The sequence below is a fragment of the Pararge aegeria genome, chromosome 27, assembly GCF_905163445.1.
Source record: "Pararge aegeria chromosome 27, ilParAegt1.1, whole genome shotgun sequence".
NCBI classification, from domain to species: domain Eukaryota; kingdom Metazoa; phylum Arthropoda; class Insecta; order Lepidoptera; family Nymphalidae; genus Pararge; species Pararge aegeria.
The window spans coordinates 8,586,949-8,612,597 of NC_053206.1; the positions used below are offsets into that span (position 1 = coordinate 8,586,949).

Consider the following 25,649-nt stretch of genomic DNA (forward strand, 5'->3'; position numbering starts at 1 on the left):
CTACTTCAAATAAATGAAATTTGAATTTTTTGAATTTAATCTTTACCGAACCGGATATTCGGCCGAATTATTCGGTTTACCATAACATTGTTTCGGTTTACCATTACGCAACAAAAGTGCCACCTATCGGCCTACTTGAATAAAGATATTTATGACAGAATCTTTTTACTATTTATTAGTATATGTATATTCTTTTCTAGAGCTTTTCGTGGCAGAGGTTGTCCGGGGAAGTTGACTTTGACTTTGTTTTGCCTCGTAAACATGTTCTAACATGTCAAAGTCAAAGTCAAAAATATCTTTATTCAAGTAGGCCCATAGGTGGCGTTTTTGATGCGTACATCAGAATTACACGGTAGTGATGATGGAGATAACCACATTCGTAAACTTAAAACTAAAGCTACGAGGGTTCCAAACGCGTCCTGGTCTAAGAAGCCCACAACAAACTTAGCCGGGTGTTTTTCTTTTTTTTATCATCATCTCACATTGTCATTTAAAATTATTAGAAGAGCAACCTGGTTAGAACAATAATAGACACAAGCTTTTTTATCGATTACGTAGTCTTTTATACTATAATAGGGCTTTTCTAAAAGTTAAATACAAACTTTGAACTTTTTAAGAGACATCTCCAAGAAGTCAATGGGTAGTTTATTGTACAATTGTGTGTCGCTACGTGTACGCTTCGGGTCGTTCCTGGCTAGATGACGAACGAGCCGTGACCCGCTCACGCAACGAGCTGTCACTTTGTTTGTAAACATCGCAAGATTAAGTTACAAATGAAAAAACGAAGGTGCTTCTTCATCATCATCCAACCATTTATCGGCCCACGAGCACAGGTCTCCCACAATGAGCAAGGTCTAGGCCGTAGCCCACCACGCTGGCCAACTGCGTTGGTGGAATTCACGCCGTTGAGAACGTTATGAGAATTCTCGCGAATGCAGGTTTCCTCACGATGTTTTCCTTCACCGTTTAAAGCTAGTGATATTTTAATTGCAGTCTCCACGAGAAGAAATCCGCTTCAAATGCAAAATTATGACGTCACGTCTATATAAACTCAATTTTGTAACTTCCAAAATCTCTGCGTACCTGTATCAAGTATTTTAGGATTTTAAACTATTTCTCGGTAAGTTTGATGTCATCAATACGAAAACCAATAATCCTATGGAACGAAGACTTACTAAAGCTCTCATTTGCCTATGACGTCACGAGTGCGGCCATGACACCAGGGAGCGTTTTGGCGGGAAGTTTTTTTTAATATAACTTGCAATTTCTTCTAATTTAAAATGAAATCTAAGTAGATACTACCGACCATCAAAGTGCAGTTTTTCAAAATAAGTCATCATACCTATTCTAACTCTTTGAACTTTCAAAAGAGTGCTCCAGAAAGTATCTTTGCTCTGAATATTATATGAACCGTTCTTCGCTTCCCGGAGCCAGCCTGTGGTAAAAACTCGTGCAAATCAGCATAAATCTACATGAAACCATCTCCGAGTAGCTCCGGCGTAATAACAAAAATAAACCTCCAAATCCGCCATTTTTAGTGGCAGCCATCTTGAACCAATTTTCATTACCAAAAATTCACATTTCAAACGAAAAAATCAAAACGTACGGGCGCTACAATGCCACAGACACTGTCGTTTTTATGTCGGGGGTTGAAAACAGAGTGCGGGTGTTATCCGGGTCGGTCGTCGGCTCGTTATAGTAAGTGTCCGTCAGCCGCACCGGGATGTTCGCACAGCTTTAACAACGCGTTAAGATTCATTGCCGATACCCCATTACTCGGCTCAACTCGGCTTGAAGCTGATCGCATATTAACACGGTGACTGTCCATTCCTAGTTCCCACAGATTCTGCTCGATGATGTACGCTTCCTACACCTACCTAGTGTATTAACCTAGGCTACCTATCCAGACTAAGCATCTCCTAAGTAAGTTAAATAAAAAAAACAAAACCTCTAAGCCTTGTAGTTCCTATCATTCAAACTAACAACTTTTGTTCTACGACTCTTTAAAATTCAGTATGTAACGGATTTAGTTCCTACAATTTTAAACTAGATGGCGCCACTCGTTCTTTGTCCCGCGCTATCTTTGTGTTCATCTCCAACTACATAGTGTGGATTAAATTTATCTTATGCGTCATGTAACCCAACGTGATTGTGTACCGGACCTTTACCCATATTTATTGGGTGCTACGTCCGACAACTTTTTTTGTACAGGCAATAAGTGCTACTGGTTAGATTAACAATTGTAACTGTTATATTGTTTACGTTGATGCAAGCGGACCCTCCTTGTCGTGAACGGACCGTTAACCGAGATAAACAAGTACACTGTAATTTGCATCCTGAGAACCGTTACTCTAATAAACTGTATCATTACCCCGCTGGATTATGTGTACTTCGAAAGTATTAATTTATATCATACAAAAAAAAATTGCAATATTTAATTCTATTTCTGTAAAGTGACATTAAACCTGTGAAACCAAATACATGCCATCAGCGAAACATTAAACATAGTCTCCTTCCCTGTTGCCAAACCGCTGCGAGCGATGTTACATTACAGAGTAGTAAAAAGTAGACTATTTAAGTAAAATATTTAATAATAAATATTTTACAAACTGTAGAGTTATCAAAGTTGCGCCGCTTCTATCAAACGTCAAAATGGCCTCCAACAGAAGCCGATGGAGACAGTTTACCAGCGCGAAGTTAATATCTCACTAGGACCACGATCTTCAGTGATGAAGGAACGACCGGAGAGAGAGATCAGGGTGAGAGAGTTATAAATAAAAGTCCTAGCTTAGAGCTTTCTGGTATTTTTTATTTAGCCCTGTACCAACTACTCATATACTACATTAACACAATAAATAACTGACTTGTGACACATCATCATCGTCATAACATCTACCTAGTCGTATTACCGGCACTCCTACAATTTGAAGAGGTTAAGGCCGTAGTCCACGCTGGCCCTCGCTCGCACCTCTAACTTTTCTATGTTATGTACGTTTTAAGCAATTAAAATATCAGCTTCAGCGGCGAAGGGAAAAATCGTGAGGTAACCTGCATGCCTTAGAGTTCTACATAATGTTATCAAAGGTGTGTGGAGTTCACCAATCCTTACAGAGCGTGGTGGACTACGGCCTTAACCCCCCCTCATCGTGGGAGGAGACCCGTGCCATGTAGTGGGTCGTTAATGGGTTGATATGAAGAGTTAGATATGCGACCAGCCTCTTGTGGATTAGCCGACATTAGCGACTCGATGACTCCACACTTTGCGTTCACAATGCGGCTTTGTGTTATTGTGAGAGTGAGAACGGGTTTTCAGCACATCGGCCTAATTGATGTCCCAGCGGTGGGCACTGGGACATCCATTAGGTTAATGTAACGTTGCATTAATTTTGTAAAGTAAACATTGGATAGAAGCAGGCGTTACTTTTCGGAATACCATGATACATAATTAAAAATAAAAAATCACTAGAATCTGTACGTTGTAATTTATAAACAAACAGATCTTTGGTAATGTATACGATCTTCCCCATAGCCCGCATATGTGCTGAATACAACGTAATATCACGAATATTTCACAACACTTATCGCTTAGGTATCGGTGGGGCCTCCCTTAAGGTATTACGTATACAAAACCTATTCCCTCCTGTCTTTATGATTATTGTTACTGAGTTTACATGTCATCATTATTTTTGAGAATGTCATGGTCCCTTGTTATTGATATAAATACAAGTACATGTGTAGAACATGGTACAAGTTTATTACTGTTTATGGTATATATGTATATTGTTATTGTCCTTAATAAATAAATAAAATGTAGGCTACGCACTTTTCACTCCGGCACCGGAGCATCCTCAGGAGATGTTGACTTTCAAATTATTCATTGTTAGGCTTTTTTTTAATGAGTAGGTGAATAAAATTAAAATTGTGGTAACTACAACTAACTTATTGACCTCTACGGCGCATTGGTTAGCTTATTGGTTATAGGTGGGAAGTCAAATTCAAATTCAAAATTCATTCAAATTTCAAGTAGGCCTAATTAATAAGCACTTTTGAAACGTCAAGTCTGTCTGTTTGTAGTGACTCTACCACCGGTTCGGAAGGCAGCAAGTTTCACTGAGCAGAGCCGGCAATAAAGTCAGCAGATTGTTCTTTTCCAACATCATTTTAAAGTTTAACAAACTTTAGAATTTTTCTGTTTTGCAAGAGATGAGAGCGGAGTGGCCTGCTTCCAAGCAGCCTTGTCGTGAAGGAAATGCCGGTGTCGAAGCGCCGCTGGCTTGAAAAGGTTGGGAACCCCTGTTTCTTAGCATAATTTTTTTATTGGGTAAGAAATTAAAACTCTTCGCCGTTGCTAAATGCTAACTGGCAAGCACACTCGATCCAGTAACTCGCAACGGCAGGGTGGGAAAGTGCAGTTGCTCAAAGTTGGCTTGTTTACTTAGTTTTTGCGTTCGAAGTTGGAGTGCGGAGAGGTTTCAGCTCGGAGGAGAGCCGGTATTGCCACTTGGCTCCGTAACTTTGATATTAATGACGCTCTAAAATAGTAGATTGCGCTCTAGTGCATAAAGTAATCCATTTTTTGAGACCTCATCTATAGCTACGTATTACTCTTTAGCAAACTGTGCTTTTGGTGATGACACCACCGCCATACTCATGGCTGCCGCCAAACAGCATTGCTTTGTTCCGTTTCTGGTAAACCTGAGGTTTTTGTGCTAATATATTATTTTACCAAAAATGTTACGTTTTCAGCAATATTCAAATAAAAAATAATTGGTTGTCTGTAAACTGACGACACTGACGATAGTTGAACGTGACAACGTCGTAAGAAAATACTGATGGAATGGTTGCATTTTTCAAAAGAAAATTTTAATTTTATTTGTTTGATAGATATTATCGTTGCTATAAACAATCGACACCACATTCACTTTTCACTGAACTTCATTCTTGCCGAAAACATGTAAATGTATTATTGTATAGAAGCTGTCCACGCGGACGCTTCGCTCACTCAAGTAGGAGAGAGATAGATGTCGAACGCGGAGGCCGACCGTGCCTCTCTGTCGCTCGTTCCGCGCTTTCGCTTGCACTTCAAGCCTTGAATGGAACGCCTCAGAGCGAGGTAACGCCTGCATGCGTGCAGCCGGCTCCATCGAATTATAAGACGTTGTCACGTCAAAGGGGCGTAATTGGTAAAATGACTAATTTCAAAAAACTGCCCCATGAAGTTCTGAAGTATTTACTATATCCAAAAATATCTTATTTTTGCAGAAATTAAAGGTTTTCTTAATATAAATTGCAAGTTATATTTTAAAAAAATATTTCCCGTGAAAACGCTAGCCGGGTGTCATGCATAGGCTAATGAGCTTTAGTAAGTCACACATGACTGATAAGTTAGCGTGGCAGGTGTGTGTGTTAGGTTACGAATTACTAACTAATCTTTTGCTGTATATCACAAAAAGTGCCAAGTAATCAGTGCTAGTAATACATTATCGCTACATAACGAAACGGTGGTCAAGTTTAAGATATTAATATCTATAACCTGGATGGGATTATAAGGGATTATAGAATGGAATTTCTATTCTAGCATAGTTTAGAAATGTAACTTTATGACGTATTAAAATATATAAATTTACTTGACATTATGTCAAGTAAATTTATAGTTTAAAGTATTTTAATACCCATATTGTGGCATTGTAATTTTCATTAAATATGTAATCCGCCATTTTGTAGCGTCGGCCATCTTGGGTCTATTTTCATCAAACTTGGCTGAGAACACTCCCGACTAGTTCACCTTTCAAGCAAAAAAACAAATACAAAATAGGTTCAACCGTTCATCCGATGCCACAGACTGACACACACACCCCCACACACACACACATACTAGAAGTCAAACTTGTAGCATCCTGTCGTTTTTGCGTATATAATAAAAGACAGGTAATTTCTTTATCGTAATCACTGACCTATATAACTTGGCATTTTTTAACGGAAAATGTTCCTGTCAAACAAACACCATCAATATGTTTGTTTCTGTACCACCAGATTTTGGTTTTCCTTAAAAAACGATTCTTAAAGCAAAAAAAAAACAGTTTCAGTTCTAACCAGCGAAGTAACTTGTGCATGAGATCCAATTCCCTCACGCCGCAAGAGACCGGAGTAAAAAATGACAAAAATGTTAATGCAATATTAATCAGTTCCTATGTTAAATAAAATTGGAAACAAAATTTGTAATATATTCTATCTCATTCTCACCTATAAATTTAAGTATTTGTTTCTTTATCATGATGCATTTTTTCAGTTTCGCATCACAACGTTACTTATGTAAAGTAAGTAGTAACGCTATGAGTCGTCATTGACACAAGTTTGTCACCGACACTGGCAACGAGAGCCTTTGTGCGACAACAAACAGCGTCTGATAACTTCAGCAGTTGACAGCTCGTAGTTTGAGACAAGTTTACAATCAATTACAGACGATCTGTAGCGATGGTATAAACTGATAATAACTTTGAAGGTATCATTAAACATTGTTTGAAAATCGGCGGTGTATCATCCCCGTGCCGAGAGCACGCTCAGCTGTCGTTCCTTCGCCTGATATCTTTCCGGTCGTGTTGGAGTTGCCGTCCCATGAAATAGATCACAGTGAGGGAATAGGGAGTATCAACATATATTCCTCTATAGTATCCTCCCACAATGAGAAGGGTGTAGGCCGTATTCCACCACGCTGGCATTTATTTATTTATTTGTATTAGGACTACCAACAAAATTATATGAATTATAGTTATGAATAAAGCTAGCCTTAGGTTACTAATGACACATAATTTCACTTATAGGTAGTCACAGCATGCACTGGTTAGTATGTACGATAACTCAGTTATATACAAGCATTATTAAAAGATATGTAAATTTATAATAATAAAATTTAAACAGAAAGCTTCATAAGAGCCTGTGATAATAGGCCTACATGAATAAAGAAATTTTGAATTTGAAATAGAAACTTACATTACCAATGTTAATATTTAAGGAACTTAGAAAACAAAGTTGCGGTACCTAAGTATCAGATTACGACTCACCTTCTAGCGAAGTGCCAAACGTTTTAATAATTTTGGTTTTAAATTTTCCAAATGTATCGTTTAACAAATCAATACACTCACTTTTAGCACTAAATTCGTTATACAATCTACTTAGCCTAGGTATTAAGGAGTGGTGGCCGAGATTAGTTTTACAAAATTTGAGTGAAGAGTGGAATAGGGTACCGCGGCATACGAGAGGGAACCTTAAGGTATATTTGGCTCAAAAATTCAGAGTTATCAATGGTGCCGTTTATGAGCTTATGTAGAAATACCATATCGTGTAGCCTACGTCTTTCCGATAGTCAACTTTTTAACTTGAACTACTTGAGTCGATGTTTATAGGGCTTTATTTTGTCTAATCCAATCGAATAAAGTTGCGTGAACCGTGTTTGTACTTTCCAGGTGGTCATGAGAACATTATGTAGAACCCTCAGATATGCAGGTTTCCTCACAATATTTTCCTTATTTATTAATTTATTTATACTCTTTATTTGTTCACCACTCAGAAAAACAAGACAAAAAAAAAAGAACAAACACATGAAGAATGAAGCAGCATATAAAAGGCGGCCTTATCGCTAAGTAGCAAGTAGTTCCTTCACCGTTGAAGCAAGTTTTTTTTATTCCATTACAAGTTGAGTTAGCCCTTGACTGCGATTTCACCTGGTGGTAAGTGATGATGCAGTCTAAAATGGTAGCGGGCTAACCTGTTAGGCAGTATGGTAGTCATACTTCTAATCGGTTCCTACGCGACATCGCACCGGAACACTAAATCGCTTAGCGGCACGTGTTTGTCGGTAGGGTGGTGACTAGCCACGGCCAAAGCCTCCCACCAGACCAAATCAGAGAAAATTCAGAAAATTGTAAATTCCTCAATAGCCACTACTCTAACCCGGGACCTCCGGCTTAAATTCATAGCGATATTTTTAAATATTTAAAACGCACATTACGTAGAAAAGTTAGAGCTGCGTGTTGGAATTTGAACTTGTCCCCCCAAAAGTGAAGCCGGAGTCCTAGCCACTGGGCTATCACCGCTTACGCCCGAGTAAACTCTACCAATTACAAATTTTAAAGACTTTATCGAAAACATACTGTTCACTTACAAGAGAACGAAAAAAAAATAACATTCATATTTTATTATTTCTATTGGTGACTCAAATACTATACAAAGAGACAAATAATTAATTAGCTAAACGGTTACAACTTGGGAAAAAGATTTTTAAATTCTTCAAGACGAAAAATTCTCACTGAACGAACAATTCTACTGACTGAATTTTATTAACATAAGCTAATAGTAATACAAGAGCATAAAACGCAATTCCAGCCCGCGTCCACCCGGCGTGAACGAGAACATTAAGTATGGCAAGTAGAAATAACTCCGGCAGTTTCTCTTTTGAAAGCGATCTAGAAAAATTAATAATCATACTCCACGTTGGAAAGCTACTAGACCGCTTTTCTGTGAATTGCCGCCATTTTGTATTTTCCACCCGCCGCGCCGCGCTCTTCACGTCGCATTTGAATTACCGTTAAAACATTAAAGCGCACAACTAAATACTAATTCCCCGCGCGCTGTTGAACAGCTGGCGGGAAAGCCTCCGCGAGCCCCCGCTTTGTTGCATTTTAGTATTTATAATAGTAATTGGTAGTAATTCCTTATTAACTTAACCTATGTTGGTTCCTATCACTAATCCTTCAAATTCAAATTCAAATCATTATTTGCGTGTTTGCAGGTTAACAAATTTGATCTTACAATAAAACATAACAAGTTCCGTGCTACAATCTGCCCTTCCATGGCATTCAAATTATAATAACACTATAATAAATGTATTGTATAACCCCTAGAATCCGAAGGCTTTCGGGCACTGGGTATGCCCCACGCATCGCGTCCTGTCAGTGGAGTGGGGCTGCGTCCGCCTGCGATAGCGTCACTTCCCCTTGTTAATCACTTCCGTTTCGCAATCATTTTCCTGTATCGAATGGAAGCCGTGTGGAAGTGCATTGCATTTCATTACTGAAATGTTATAATAAAAAAATGTATAATAGTGTTTTGTACCTCGTTTGTTTAGTGGTTAGCAAGCTTGTCTGCGGATTATGAGCTCCTAGTTTGGTTTACCGCGTCAGTTAAAAAAAAATCTTAGCGGTAACCCGAAGTTAAGAAGTTATTTTCCACTCTTTAGCACGTTAGCATCTATATAAGTTACTACCAGTTGCCCGCGACTTCGTCTGCGTTTGATTTTGTTTTTTGATGTGGCATTCAATTTAGTTGTAGTCCTAAAAAAAATTTACTTATTCAGTATCGTTAAGCCTTAAATGAGGGGTTTGCTGCTGTCCGCTGAGGAGTTCTGTCCTCTATCTCCAACCACAGTTTGGGCAAAATTAAACACATATTATAAGATCTACAGTACAAACTACTCTATAGTACAAAAATAATTATTTAAATCGGCTATAATTTGTCGGAGTTATGGTGTAAAATCGTCAAACACTCATCCCCTCTCCCAAAGGAATCGAGCTTAATGTCGGGATAAAAAGTATCCTATATTACTTCTAACACTTCCAAGAATATGTGTACAAAGTTTCATGAGGATCGGTTAAGTAGTTTTTGCGTGAAAGCGTAACAAACAAACTTACATTGACATTTATAATATTAGTAGGGATAGGGATAGGGATTATTATATTAAGATGTGATAATAATTTTAAACTCCGCCATCCTGCTACTGTAGATTTTTTTAAAGCGTGATAAATGCGTTATGACATTAGGTGTCTTTCGAGCTACTTTTGCATCGAGAGTTTTTTAGAACTCGAGTAATAATTTGGAAGGGCAATGTCAGGTTTGGGCAGTATTATAATATGTTTAAATCTATCTATCAAAAGCAAATAATTAATGGATGTAACTTGAAAAATGTCTTACTTTTCTATAAACTTTAACTCTATTACCCTACTTGTGCAGAATTTTTAAAAACAGCGTAGCATGTACTGCTTTGAGAAAAGATTTAACTTGGAATGTTACAAACAAACGTTATCTATCGATTGTGTTTGCTCAAGTGACTCACACTATGCAGAATTTAAAATAGTATTCTATTTTATTCTGTCCACGATTTCCATTTTTCTCAGAACTGCATAGAACTCAAATTAACAGTGTATCTGTGCAAATATACACAAATATTGATTCAGGTTTCAGAAGCCTTAAGCGGCAAAAGGCGTAAGTTGCCTCTCTAATAGCGTTACAGATTTATTCCTTCTGCCCACGAGAGTACCCAAAAAACAATTAACTTGATAGGCTACTTTTGGTTTTGGACGAAAATCCCATAACAGAAGGTGGTACATATTTTTGTCTTACAATAATTATTTGTGACTCCGAAACACTCAACTAATTCAATAGTATGCAAAAAATCGAATCAAACTAAAATATTATACAAAAGTTGCAGATTTTATATAATTTACATCCAATCAATAATAAAAACTAGCTGACCCGTGCAACTTCGTCTTCACCAAATCGGTTATTACCGGAAAACAATAATAAAATGACATTTTCTAAAAATGAATCCTAGCTAGATCGATTTATCGCCCCCGAAACCCTCTGAATACTGAATTTCATGAAAATTGTTGGCGCCGATTCCGAGATTCCATTCGGAGATATATATACAAGAATTGCTCGTTTAAAGATATAAGATAACTAATTAGAAAAAGAAAAGAAAATAACTAACACAATTAATTCACATAGATGTATGTCAAATTATAAGGTAAGTGTCAAATACATTATGTATAGGATATAACAATTATTTTACTTGAATTATTGGACTCAACAATTATTCATTGTAAAGTCAATATCTAATATACAGATTCTCCCGCTTTTCGCGGAGTAGGTATAGCAAATTAAGCTTAATTTTTAAAACACATTATGTATCTTTACATCAAATATCGTCCCACCTTCAAGTCCTAACAAAGCAAACGGCGCGTAACACCGCGGGGCGCTGCTAGTTCATTATACATTCCAACCTGTTGTAGCAGCGGGCAGCGAATACTCGCGCGGCAATAACCCTTTGACACACTTTATAGAAATGCCCCGACACGCTGATATCGCGGTGATTAAAAGAGGTGATAGCCCAGTGGTTGAGACTACGGGGGCCCGCGCTTGAACCCCGGTACCGGGGTACCGGGCAAGACAGACACCGGGGTAGACAAGCATTGCTGACGTACTGGCCGGTGCATCATTATAGGCACCTGAGGGTTTGAACCTCATGAGAAAGCTCAGAGTCACTCAGCGGGCGAATGAAACAGCTATGTTATCAGAAATGAGGACATCCGTAGAAGAACTAAAGTTACCGACATTGCTCATCGAGTCGCGAAGCTGAAATGGCAATGGTATTGCATTTATTTCAGACTACAAAGGTTATGTTATTTATCATGGTTATTTACCATGTGTTAGTAATTCACAATAAACTTAATATCTATGTTAGTTCATTTATGTTGCCACATACTAAAGCTGACATCCATTAAATACACCCTGCCTGTCAGCTTAAACCCTCAGGGCAACTTTGAGCAATGAGCGGGGCGCATGGCTCGGAGAACCGATGGACGTTGAGGTCCTCAGGCGCTGGAATGGCGACCTCGCACCAAAAGCGTAAACACAGCGTTGGTTGGCCGCCAACGAGGTGGGCCGACGACATCAAGCGAGTCGCAGGAACCCGCTTGAAAGAAGCAGCCGGGATCCTGGGCTATGTCCAGGAGTGTACCTCAATCTGTTGAACTGACGATGATGATGAGGCCTACGCCTCAGATTGATGGATGGACAAAAGTTGTTTTCCCGCTTAATGTTCGGAATTTAAACTAGACGACAATAATGAAGTTTCGTTTACTGCAGAGTTTTACCCTCTATTTTTTTGTAAAACAAGTCCGTAAAAGTAATATTAGCGTATTATTTCTTGGAATGCAATTTGAATTTCCGCGCACTTTTAAATAAAGTGTATTAAAGTTGCGATTAGAACGTTTATTGTGCTGGCGGGCGCGGCGCTTGGAAACATCCCAAAAATGACAACCAAATTTTAAACGCGCTTAATAATAGTCAGCATAAGTCAATTCTGGGATCGCGCGACGGCTTGGGCTGCTGCCAGGAATGCCCCTTGCCCCTTGCTCCTACCCGTACAAGCTGCCCCGGAAACGCTGATAAGCTGAGCTTGTGGAGTCGGCTCCAATCCTGCCAAACTGACCACTTATTTACCAACTAGCTGTTCCTCGCAACGATAAGTTCTTACAATATTTTTACTACTATTTTGCGCCCGTCCACCTTTGCTATTCCGTTTCGCAAGGCGTTCCTTCTGGGTGTCTTTTCTCCTCTCAGGTCACAGCGTGACGGGTACAGATGTTGTCTATGAATAATTATTACGAGTGACTGCCCGTAACTTCATCTTCTGACAGAGTTTTATTTTACTCTGTCAGGCTTTGTCTCAGAAAGTGAGATCGCTGCCCACTGCGACAATCGACATTAGAAAGAACACCTATGATTGTGTTTTCCATTTTCCGCAACACGCCTAAACGAACAGCAATCAAATTACTTACATTTTTAAAAACGACCAATTATAGCTCGCTTACGGAGGGTGTTCCTTCCAAAGTACAAAACATTGGAAGGAAATCTTATCTTCATCATTGTATTAAGCGATGGACGTCCAATGCGAAACATAACTCTTTATAGCAGTTCCGAGAATTGTTTCAAATCAGTGAAATACGTGCTTTTTCTATATTTTATTCGAAATTCAAATATTTCAAGCGGGTCTACTCTATGAAAACTTTTGAAATATTTATTCAAACGTTTAAGTATAAAGTTTTATGGACATAACTTGAAAAATGCCTACAGACTTTGGTGAAAACTTTGTTACCCAGTTCGACTTGTTTCTCCTTTTTGTTTTTGTGTTTGGGTTTGTATACTCATTTCCAAATATCTAGATATCAAGTATTTATGTTTCGTTCTCGTAGCTGTAGTATTTAGTTTACGAATATAGTTAACGCTTTCATCTCACTTCTATAAACATACAGGCATGCAGGTTTCCTCACGATATTTTCCTTCACCGTTGAAGCAAGTGAAATTTTTACTGCTTAATGACATTCTACATATCTAAATCTATTTTCTTTATCCTACATCTTTTACGATGGCTGTCAAGTCTCTGCGATAAGTCTAGATATCTGAGAAACTCGTTCCATTCATATCTTTTAGAGACTTGTAAAAGAACGCTTTTTATCTCAATGGTTCGAACTCCTGTGATAAATTACTTTACTCTTCTTTTTTTTTAATATACTGTAACTCTTTTATTTTAACGATTGTAATATTTTACTTGTATATGTACTAGATATGCCTCGCGATGTTACCCGTGGTAGACTTTTAGTGCTTTTTTAGGAAGCTTGTCGTGGCGAAAGGGCAGTGTTTGATGTGAAAATACGAATGTTTCTGGAAACTACACTTGGGAATTTAATGTTTTTTCAGGACCACAAGTAGCCTTTGTTTCCCTCCGTCCTTTCAACAAGTTCTATGTTAGCAATCGATCACAGAGGTGATTGCCCAGTGGGTAGGACTTCGACTTCAAGTTGGGGGGCCGAGTTCGAATTCCAGCACGCACCTCTAACTTGTCTAAGTTATGTGCGTTTTAAGCTATTCAAATATCACTTGCTTCAACGGTGAAAGAAAACATCGTATAGAAAACTGCATGTCCGATAGTTCACCATATTTTTTTCAAAGGTTAGTGGAGTCCACCAATCTGCAGCGTGGTGGAATTCCCCCTTCTCATTGTGGGAGGAGGCCCTGTAGTGGGTCGGTAATGGGTTGATATGATGATGATACCAGAACTTCACCAGGACGACCTTCTAATTCATTTTTCATTTCGCTTTTAAACCTGAGCATCCTCAAGAGATCAAACTTTTTACCTCAAATTAAAACGCTTTTAAACCTCAGCGCATTGAATGCACTTTTAAACTTTCAAATAATTGCCCAAATATTTCTGTAAAGAGAATTTGTCTCTGAACAGTCAAACAATAACATTTACGAGAGTGACTGCTTCTATCGTATCCCGGATGCAATTTCCTCTTCCCCGGATGCAGTGCGGGGGGGGGGGGGGGGGGGGGGGGGGGGGAATAGAAGCGCGTTTCGCTTCGGGACGCAGTTTTATAGCCCCGGCGCTACATTCGACGATTTATATATGAGTTTATACAATAGAATAGATAATCGATATTAGTATTTTATTGTAGCTACCTCCGTGGCGCAGTGGTCTTGTAAATGGGATATCGCAGGTTCGATCCCTGACAGGGCTTGCACCTTACATGTTTGAGAATATGCACCGTACAGATTCTCCTGCTTTTCGCGGTTAATAGCAGATGAAATTTAATTTATATCAATTATATGAAATCAACAGTCGGCTCCTACGCAACATCGTTCCGGAACGCTCAATCGCTTGGAGCCACTTTTGACAGTAGACGAGACCAGAGCAGAAAAAAATCGGAAATTGTATCGTGAGGAAACCTGCAGGCCTGAGAGCAAATTTAGCTTAATTTTAAAAATATATCATGGATTTCCGCAAAGTAACGTAACATGATTTTTTTACCGTTTTTATACATGTTGTACAACGTTACGTTTTTTGCGGAGAAAGGGAAATCTTTATCTCCCTAACTAGCACTTGTAGAGCAGGAAAAAAAGAAGAGTTCTTTGCAACAGCCTGTAGCGGCGCTCCGCCGGGCGCCCTGCTCCGTCGCTCCGGGGTGCTCCGCATGCGCTCACGAGTCTTTAATTAAAGCATTTGTAGGATTTAATTAAATCGTGCGGCCATTTTGTGGCGGAGGGTTTCTCGAAGTGCAAAGCTTTCCGTTTCAAGTATATTTCCATTAAATTTCAATTCGCTTCACTCTGTACTTTGCCGACTTCCTTTAAAAGGAGGGTAAATCCCTAAATTGATATGGTATGTTTTTAAATAAATAAATATACTACGACAATACACACATCGCCATCTAGCCGCAAAGTAAGCGTAGCTTATGCTTTAGTTACTGAGATGACTGATGAATACAGATAAATACCCGGGCACTGAAAAACATTCATGTTCATCACATTATCTTCCTTTTAAACATTTTTCCAATTGTTGGAATCGAACGCACAGCCTTTTTTCACTCAGAAATAATAATAACAAATAAATCCTATTTCTATTTCTATTTCGATAACTACCTAAGCTCGTAGCATTTGCATATATTTTCGCTGAACTTACTGGAAGCTAGTTGTAGCACAAAGTATACTAGCTTAATTCATACAAAAATGCATTTCCTTTGTATTGGAATACAATTTATTATAGAATCGTTTTTTTTGGTTAAAAATATCTTTTGTTGTATTCATTTCGCATCTTATTAACAACTGACACAAAAACTACTGGGTGTTATATAAGTGTGACGTGTCTGCGTATGTCTGTCTGTGGCATCGTAGTTCCCGAACGGATGAACCGATTTTGATTTTGTTTTTTTAAGTTTGAAGTCGAGAGTGTTCTTAGCTACGTTTGATAAAAATCGGACCATTTATAATTCATAACTCGCTCGAGTTTCAGTATTATATCTCTCAATAAGTTCAAAGTTTATATAAACCGTAAGCTTATAGAAAAATCCTATTATACTATTAAGGATTACATGTATGATAAAAAGCTTGGAATATGAATTGCTCTAACTTCATAGCTAAACATTAACTCGACTGTGAGATGGTGATAACAAAAAAAAACTTGGCTTAGTTTTTTGCGGGCTATCCTTAGAGCAGGGCGTGTGTGGATCTCTCTTAGCTTTAGTTTTAAGTTAACGAATGCAGTTATCACCATCACTAACATTAGTGTAACATGTTAAATGTATGAACGCTTCATAAGTGCCTGTAATAAGGCCTACATGAATAAAACATTTTGAATTTGAGTAAAATAATAATAAACAAAATAAATAAATATACTACGACAATACACACATCGCCATCTAGCCCCAAAGTAAGCGTAGCTTGTGTTATGTATACTAAGATAGCTGATGAATATTTTTTTATGAATATAGTACACATAAATACTTATAACACACAGATAAACACCCAGACACTGAAAAACATTAATGTTCATCACCCAAACATTTGCCAGTTGTGGGAATCGAACCCACCACCTTGGACTCAGAAAGCAGGGTCGCTGTCCACTGCGCCACTCGGCCGTCATTAATGTGCACGATATTTATAGTTTAGGTAGGTAGATTATTTATGTTTTAAATTTGTATATTATTTCGCAGCCTTAACCCTTTCTACTTTCAACATTGTTTGAATGATTAGCTGTAATTCCCAGTGACACAGTGTGACAGTGAGTGTACGGTCAGCAGTGAGTGAACGTGAAGGAGCGGCCAGCGTTGGATCCGTCGGCTACCAACGCCAACATGAGTCTGGGTAAGTTGAAATACTGTATTTAGGAAATGCATAATATATTAATATAAGCAGGATAAGCTTAATTTTTATAATATGTCATGGAATTCCGCAGAGTAACGCCTGCTTCTATCCAATATTGCGTTATATCTTGATGTAATTGATATTATTTATTTATAATTGTTAACCACCGACGCAAAAACTACAGGTTGTTATAAGTTTGATTTGGTTGTATGTGTATGTCTGTGACATCGTATTTCCCGAACGACTGAACTGATTTTGATTTTTTTTTGTAGTTTGAAAGCTGAACTAGTCTGGAGTAGTCTTAGCTATGTTTGATGGCAAATGGCGGATTATGCAACATGTAACGGAATTACAAAATACTGTTGAAAGCGGCATAAGTATATTTCATACGGAGTCATCGTGTAAAAATATTAAATCCAAAGAAGCGTAGTTATTTTTCCATACAAACTAATTCAAAACATTATCAGTTTACTTGTGGCAACCCTATTGAAGGTAAAAGATCGACACGTGCATAGTATCTACGCTACGCATCGCGTACCTAGATGTACACTTCAAAGCATCTGAAGTATTATTTCGGTTTTCATTTTCACGTTGTTCATTGTTTCACAAGTTGTTCAAAATACATTATATTAAAAAGCGGGGATATTTCAAATTTTAAATTCATATATTTATTAAGTTATTTTTTCGCTAGGAGTTTTATCACGTGTACGGAGCGGAGGTGAAAGATCATTCCAGATCTTGCTAATCTCATCCGTTTACAGTCGGAGGGTTAAAGCTGAGTGATTTAATATGTGCGCGATGTAATTAGGGGCAGGCCGGCTCGGGGGCTCATTAGCCATGAGTCGGACGAAGCACTGGAACATGCTGAGGCTTAAGTAAATAAATATACTACGATAATGCACACATCGCCATCTAGCCCCAAAGTGTAACTTGTGTTATGAGTACTAAGTTTACAGATGAATATTGTTATGTATAAAATACATCAGCACATCAACGCATTATGGGCCCACCACAGGGTACGGAGCTCCTCCCACAGATACAAAATTCCAAATTCATTTATTTCAAGTAGGCCTTATAAAAACACTTTTGAAACGTCAAGTCTGTCTGTGTGTAGTGACTCTACCACCGGTTCGGCAAAACCCTCCCCGGTTCGGAAGGCAGATTCTACCGAGAAGAAGCCGGCGAGAAACTCAGTAGTTGTTTTTTTCCAACATCAATGAGAAAGGGTTAAGGCCGTAGTCCACCACGATGGCCCAGTGCGGATTGGTGGACAATAAAATACATAAATATTTGTAAATAAAGAAAAATACCCAGACACTGAAAAATATACGTAAATAGGAACAATGTGACATGTACCACCCTTCAAGGCCTGGGAGGTTTTTGCCTTGGCTAGATTTAGCGTTACCGCATATATTCCTTTACCTTTCAAACAGAATAAAGCAAATCGAAATCGGTTCAACCATTCGGGAAATTTATTATTAAAATATTTTTCCGATTTTATTAGGAACACTTAAAAGGGCAATGAATTTAATAAAATATTAAAAAAATACCTCATAGGGCAATGCTTTTTGTAAATTATTTTTTTCAATTTGAGCATCCCCAATAAAATCGGTTTCCCTAATGTACGATTTCTTACTTAAGTTTGTAAAATTCATACAATTATTTAAATTAAAAAAAAATGGCTGCATCCAAACTGGGTGTATTCGTTACATTATATAATAAGTATTCTTTTTAATATTGTCTTATAAATGTAACATTATGTATTGTGCTGAATAAATTGAAATACAATGCAACAGATAGACAAACCCACACACACATACACAGACACAGACACGTGAAACTTATAAAACACCTGCGTTTTTGCGTCCGGGCTTAATTAAAAAAATACCACGTACGTGTTACGAGATGGTTCATGAGTGTTCTAAGAGATGGCGCTGACTGATTCGATAGTCGAACGAGTGAAATAGAGTATACTTACATTTATATCGATGAAGCAATGTAATATTTGTGAGAGTATGGGGGCGCAATAAATCTGTCACTGCCGGTGCGCTGTCACGCGCCGTGTGACAGTATAATGATGCGTCACGCTGAACACGCACGGGGCTGTGGTGCCGTTGAAATTAACACTTGGAACGCACAGTGGGTAAAGCTGCTGATATGGTAGTAAAGTTTTTTTGTTCATGGAAATCGATAGGTGATACTGATTTATCGATTTATTTCCAAGCCTTTTTTTATGTACGTGCGTGAAGAACTCCCTCCATAAATTCATAATTTAATATTTCTCTATTTATGTAGGCTGTGGGGTTTACTGTGTAAGTGTCTTCGATCGCGCGCGTTTAAACGTCGCAATTAGTATGTAATTTGATTCAAACTGATCACCCTCTCGGATCTCTAGTTCAATTTAGTAGAGAAGGTCCTCTACATAGGGCTATCACAGGCACTTATGAAGCGTTCATATATATATGTTTACATAATTGTAAGGGGATGGTGATAACTTCGTACGCCAACTTAAACCGTTCCAAACGCGCCCACAACGCGCCCACGATGAATGTTAAAATATAAAATGTAAATTTTTGATGTTGGAAAAGAGCAACTGCTGAGTTTCTTGCCGGCTTCTTCTCGGTAGAATCTGCCTTCCGAACCGGTGGTAGAGTCACTACACACGGACAGACTTGACGTTTCAAAAGTGCTTGTATTAGGCCTACTTGAAATAAATGAATTTTGAATTTTGAATTTTTTGAACAACAAACTTAGCCGGGTAATTGTTTTTAGCATTACATTGTAAATTAACATTAAGCTATGAAGTTAGATCAATTCTTTTTTATCGTTTAAGTAATCCTTAATATAATAATAGGATTTTTCTGTAAGCTTACGTTTTATATAAACTTTGAACTTATTGAGAGACATCTCAAAGATTTCATTTGGTAATTTGTTATAAAATAATATACAATTGCCCTTGAATGAATTTGCAATTTTATGTAGCCTAGTTAACTGCACAACGAGTTTATTTTTGCTTCTAATATTTACAGTCCAATTTTTATTCAATTCATGTATGACATATGTCTTTCCTGACATAAAAAACAATTACAGAAGCGAAGGTATACACCCGTAATGCCTAATTTTCATATAAATTGCTCACAATGTATTGGTTGTCACTGTCAGCTGTCAGTGACACCCCCGTGGGCCCCGCGGGACACGCTCGCACTTGTCCGCCTCGCCGTGCATTACATGCTGCACAGAGCAGTGTGTCATGATTTTAAATATATTATTAAGTTTGTCTGGTTTCAAATATATTAAGATGTTATTGTAATTTTAAAATAATTAAGTAAGTAGTTTGATTAAAAATATTTGTATATTGACTTTTAAAAATAAAAGGATTTCGTCTGAGTTCGCGTGGTCTGTTCGGTATTCATTCGGGTCAGTGCTGGGGAGGGGATTTGAGAGACCGAGCGGAGAACGCGATGTTCCAAGTGGGATGATTATTTTTAAGACACTTGGATTGGAACTTCGGAACCGAGAGGTGGTGTTAAAGAGTATATTAATTTAGCTTGTCTATAAAGTGAACTCAAATATATATTATTTACTGGTATTGGATACGGCGTTTTCATTTTAAGTGCGAACAGACAGTTGTAGTTGTTACTCGGGGTGCCAGAGAAGGTAGAAACCTTCGTGTACTTATTCGATCGCGTGAATGTTAACTTACTAACTAAGCAGCACTAGAAAAAGCTAGAGATTTATTGTTTTGCACATATATTATGAATAATATATGTACTATCACAAATAACATTGTTCTGTGTAATTTTTGTAACATCTAATTTCACATGTTTTTTGCCAACAATAATTATTAATATTAATAATAATAGTATAAAGCATACCCTCGTGATGATAACGTTAACACACTACACTAACATGAAAAAGGCAATTATTAATTAAAAAAGATCGATTAGAAATATGCTGTTTTCGAAGGGAAAATTTCTTAAAAAAAAAACTATATAGATATTGGATAGAAGCAGGTGTTACTTTGCGAAAATTCACGAAATATTATGAAAATAAATAATAATAAATAATAAATAAATATATACTACGACAATACACACATCGCCACCTAGCCCCAAAGTAAGCGTAGCTTGTGTTATGGGTACTAAGATGACTGATGAATATTTTTATGAATTATATATACATAAATACTTAGAAAATACATATAAACACCCAGACACTGAAAAACACTTAATGCTCATCACACAAGCATTTTTCCAGTTGTGGGAATCGAACCCACGGCCTAGGACTCAGAAAGCAGTGCACTGCGCCAGTCGGCCGTCAAAATTAAGCTTAATTTGCTGTACTCCGCGAAAAGCATGAGAATCTGTATGGTGTAATTTATAATTTACCATTTATTCTTTATTATTATTTAACAATTATGCATACAGGGTACATTGCCGAAGATCTGTTTGGTGTGAAGTATATGGATTGAAGAAATTATAAATTACACCATACAGATTCTCCTGCTTTTCGCGGAGTATAGCAAGTTAAGCTTAACAGGTCCGCCCGTTGCCATCTTAGACTGCATCATTACTTATCCAGATGAAATTGCAGTTAAGAACTAACTTGTATTGGAATAGCAAAGAAGCGCACCATGTGGGCAGCAAGGCACTGCCTAGCAGACATTATGATTTTCGTGTCGCCTCTGTGTGCGGCTGCTCTGTGTGTATCACGGCGGAATCTGAGCGCGTCGACCCATCTCGGTAATTGAGTCCATCGATCCAACGCGTCATGTAGGCAGCAAAGCACTGCCTAAATCACAATAGCTTCATCTTTCTAAATGTTTTTGGCAACACTCGGTTTATCAGCTGTTCAAACATTTCTATTTGATTTTGAAAAATTGCTTTCAAAATCTAAACGGGCGCCCAGATATCGATTTTGAGAGCAAACGGCTCAATATCCAAAAATTTCAAGATGGCGTCCAGTTTTATTTAAATTCTGAAAACAAAATTTCAAAGTTAATTTATTTCAGTTCAGACTACTTTATAAACAACTAGTGGTCCCTCGCGACGTCGTCCGCGTAAAAGTCAACCTTAAAAGATAGACATGCTGTCGCCTGTACCAGGCTTTTTTAGAACTTATAAAGGGAGAAACTTTTTTATTCGTGATTTTATCGAAACTTTAACCGTTTACGCAGCGCACGTGGCGTAAGCTAAGTGGCCGATTTTGAAACATTCTTCATTGGTCCTATGCTCCTTTTAGTCTTAGCGTGATGGTATATACCCTATAGCCTTCCTCGATAGATCAGCTATCCAACACTGAAAGAGTTTATCAAATCAGACTCGTACCTGAATAAATCAGCCGTTTAGTTGCAGTATAGGTAAATAACCTAGATACCGACTGCAGCGCCATCTTTCGGGCAGATTTGTGAATCTAAACCATCCAGGATGCCACCCAAACGCATACAAAAAAATTCATTCAAATCGGTCCAGCCGTTTAGGAGGAGTTCAGTGACATACACACGCACAGAAGAATTATATATATACAGATTTTGAAACGTCAAGTATATCTGTTTGTAGTGACTCTACCACCGGTTTGGAAGGCAGATTCCACTGAGAAGAGCCGGTAAGAAACTCAGCAGTTGCTCGTTTCCAACATCGACATTTACAATCAATTTTTTTATCTTGCAGGAGATAACAGCGAAGCTGGGTGCTGACAATCTACCTTGTCAATAAGAAATTAATGAAATGTATTACCTCGCTGTATTAGATCTGTTTTTAAACATTTTTTAAATGTATATATTGGCACCGCCTTCCTACACTCACCGCGATTATGATGTTTACGATGTTCGGATGATTTTGTTCCATTTAATCACGGTAAGTTCAGCGTTTTAGCCTTTAGTGCAGGCACTTCCCGGTGACCTACAATCTATAAATTCGGCGGAAATCAATGAATTTTATCACCGTGTTTAATTATAGTTGGAAACTGAGAGCTGGCTGTCCATAGCGAGACGACGGGGTCAAGTGAGACGTCATGGCTAAGTGTGGTTTTACAGTGACGCTTACTGTCCGCGCGGGTGGTAAGCGCGCGGATGACCCGCTCGAAACTATAAAACTAGTTTAAAGCTAGTCGCGCGGTTAGCCGCCTCGTACAGTCGTGATCGGTTTGCCGGCTCATACAGTCGTGATGAGACTTCTCGTATTTATTATACTATATTACTTATGGAAAAAAAGGCAACGACGACGACGTATACAAGTACATCCTTACAATGCCACTAGATTGCTGAGAGGCGCGTTCTCTACATCGTTTGCGGATTTAAGAGAACATAGTGACAAGTTCTTTAAACATTTTCGTCTGTCTATAACAACATTTAATGAATTACTCTGCAAGATAGAACATAATTTAAAAAGATCAAGTTTACGTCGAGCACCTATAGAACCAGTTGAAAAGTTGGCGATTACCTTAAGGTAAGTGGCATGAAAAATACTATTTAATTTTTAGTAATTACTTTATTTAGAAAATTTAAACAATCAAAAAAACAAAACTCGTTGAAATGTAATTAATAGAAATTGTCGTTTTCTGATGCAATATTTGGAAAGTGCTGTATTTCTTCACAGCTTTGCTGAACAGAATTATTGACTGTTGAATGAGGATCATATTGATTTGCTGTTTGATAGCCTTGCTGAGTGGTGGTACTAGACATTGATTCGTTGACTGGTAGCGTTTGGTTTGAAAAATATGATGAATTGGTTGCACACATTACAGAAGAATTAGAATCATTTTCTGGTGACATGACGGTGTAATATTGACTTGCTGATTGATAACCTCGTTGCGTAGTAGTATCATTAGAATGATTGGTTGTTGATGTTGTAGTAGAATTTGAGTTATGTTCTGGTGACAAGATGTTGGACGTCGACGTAGTGCCACTTGAAGTTGGCGCGGAGAGATCCATGGCGATTTGCAATACTTTGGAACGAAATAATAGTTTTTTATAACTGTTAAAAGATTTTAGTATTGGACCTAGAGAATTAAAAAATGACAAATCGTCAGAGCTTATGTCTGGCATATTTTTGTCTAACAAATCTACCAACTTTTTCTCAAACGCGGAGTTCTCTTGTACCCGTTCATGTTTCCTCTTCCGAGTCCATGTTGGTTTATCTTGGTCAGCCACCGGAGTAGAACTGTTTTGAGAAGAGCCAGAAATTTCGTCGTTATTTACTACGTGAGCTATTGTTTCAGATGAACTTGATTGTTCATTAATGTTGTACATAGATTCTGAAACTTCGTTTTCAGTGATACGATCAAGAAAGTTTAATTCTTTGAAATAAATGTATTTTGTAACGGTTTTTGCCCCGCTACCAGATGGTGCTTTTTTCATATTAGCTTTGGTTTTGAAATATCCATCTCTTGCAGATTTCCATCTTTGACGTAAAAGCTTATCTGAAACAAAAAAAAATTGGCAAAAATAATATTTTGTGTATCACGCCTTCTCACTTGTACTTTTTATGAATCCTTTCCTACTTGGAACTTTCTACTAGTTCTAATAATTATATATATTTTTTTCAGATTCTTAGCTACTGGGAACACTTACTCCGATCTACATGTCACATACAGAATGGGCGTTACTACTATAAGCAAAATCGTCAAGGAAGTTTGCTGTGAGATATGGGAAAAACTACGCGAAGAATGCATTCCTCAACCGACAACGCAAATGTGGCAACGTATTAGTGCAGAGTTTGAGATGTATGCAAACTTTCCTAACTGTTGTGGGGCAATAGATGGTAAACATATACGCATAGTTAATCCCGCAGGTGGAGGGTCAATGTTTTACAATTACAAACATTTTTATTCTATTGTCCTTCTGGCAATGTGCGATGCCAACTATTGCTTTACTTATGTCAACATTGGTTCTTGTGGGAAAAACTCTGATTCCACCATATTCCAAAACAGTGTACTATTTCAACAGTTAGAAAGAAATAATTTAAGGTTACCGGCTCCAAAGTACCTGCAAGGATCTAATATTGTGGCACCTCATATAATAATTGGTGATGGTGCATTTGGCATATCGAACTATGTGATGAAACCTTATCTTCGAAATGATATGAGCCACAAACAGAAGATATTCAATTACCGTCTAAGCCGTGCCAGAAGGTACATAGAATGTACATTTGGAATATTATCAAACAAGTTTAGAGTGTTTCACACTCCAATGAACGTGAGCTTCTCCAACGCAAAAACTATAGTTAAAGCTTGTTGCGTATTACACAATTTTATCAGAGTGCGAGACGGCTACAATGGAAATGACTTATTAAGCATTAGTGGTTTGATTGACATGAATCTTCAGCCAGTTTCTAGAACAGGAAACACACTACGCGAAGTGTTTGCCGATTACTTTATATCGCCTGCTGGCAGTGTTTCGTGGCAAGACAGACAAATATTCTAGAGGTACCTACCTAGTACCTATTTGAAAGAACTTATTAGTGGAATTGAATTCATTGTCGTCCTTTCAAGTATAGACTATAGTGATGATTCATAGTCATTTATGACTAATCTAATGTGTTTTTTCTGCAAGTAAACCGTTGAAGAGTGTTCAAATCATCAAAAATCCACAATCTTATTTTTAAATCCATAAAGATAGTGCTCCAACAAGTAAAATTGATCAATTTACCTTATCTTACCCTACATATCGATTGAAATCTTACCCTACATATGTTTAACGACGACTTTTATACCAACATAATATAAATTTTATATTATAAATGTAATTGATAAAAATACAAATTTTATAAACATACCTTTGTCTTTCTTTATGTAATTTTCTCCAAAGATTGCTTCTCCAACTTCTTCCCAAGCCTTATTTTTTGCGTCTTTGTTTTTGTATAATTCGTTCGATGGATCCCACAGCAACGGTCGAAAGCGAACTTCTTCAATCAATCGACCCGTATCGATATAATTCGCATTCATTTTGGCGACGACGGTACGCATGCGCGCGTCCGACCGGCGAGACTGTGCAACGCACACTGAACACAATGACTCCTCGCCCGCACGCGGTTGAAAAGCGCGGCTGAATTGCCGTCAACGCGGGCCATCCGCGTGACTATGTAATGATCCATGAGACGCAAAGCTCGTGGCCCGCGACGCTTACCAACTGCGCTGGCGAAAGCGTCACTGTAAAACCACACTTAGTTTGCGTA

At 37.9% G+C, this 25,649-nt stretch overlaps 3 protein-coding genes across 3 annotated transcripts in view; 2 read left to right on the forward strand and 1 right to left on the reverse strand.

Annotated features, from left to right (window-relative positions):
- The window catches only part of LOC120635681 (Kv channel-interacting protein 4-like), a 64,713-nt gene that overhangs the window by 13,809 nt on the left and 25,255 nt on the right, over nt 1–25,649 (forward strand). Inside the window, exon 2 of the mRNA XM_039906779.1 lies at nt 16,326–16,476. Within this exon, the coding sequence (XP_039762713.1) occupies nt 16,467–16,476 (10 nt within the window). The 5' untranslated portion in view covers nt 16,326–16,466. The remainder of the gene's footprint in view (nt 1–16,325; nt 16,477–25,649) is intronic.
- On the forward strand, nt 22,615–25,249 carry LOC120635679 (protein ALP1-like). Its single transcript, XM_039906776.1, has 2 exons — nt 22,615–22,922; nt 24,022–25,249. Exons 1-2 carry the CDS (start codon nt 22,642–22,644, stop codon nt 24,896–24,898), a joined length of 1,158 nt encoding a protein of 385 aa, XP_039762710.1. The 5' UTR covers nt 22,615–22,641; the 3' UTR covers nt 24,899–25,249.
- LOC120635680 (uncharacterized serine-rich protein C215.13-like) lies at nt 22,917–25,470 on the reverse strand. Its single transcript, XM_039906777.1, has 2 exons — nt 25,251–25,470; nt 22,917–23,895 (listed from the first exon to the last, which is right to left on the reverse strand). Exons 1-2 carry the CDS (start codon nt 25,438–25,440, stop codon nt 23,015–23,017), a joined length of 1,071 nt encoding a protein of 356 aa, XP_039762711.1. The 5' UTR covers nt 25,441–25,470; the 3' UTR covers nt 22,917–23,014.

Excerpts from the sequence above, each read along its gene's own strand:
- LOC120635679 (XM_039906776.1), top strand. The coding sequence starts at position 22,642 with ATGAGACTTCTCGTATTTATTATACTATATTACTTATGGAAAAAAAGG. Across the intron at positions 22,923-24,021 it reads AAGTTGGCGATTACCTTAAG|ATTCTTAGCTACTGGGAACA; the intron begins GTAAGTGGCATG and ends TATTTTTTTCAG.
- LOC120635680 (XM_039906777.1), bottom strand. The coding sequence starts at position 25,440 with ATGCGTACCGTCGTCGCCAAAATGAATGCGAATTATATCGATACGGGT. Across the intron at positions 23,896-25,250 it reads TTACATAAAGAAAGACAAAG|ATAAGCTTTTACGTCAAAGA; the intron begins GTATGTTTATAA and ends TTTTTGTTTCAG.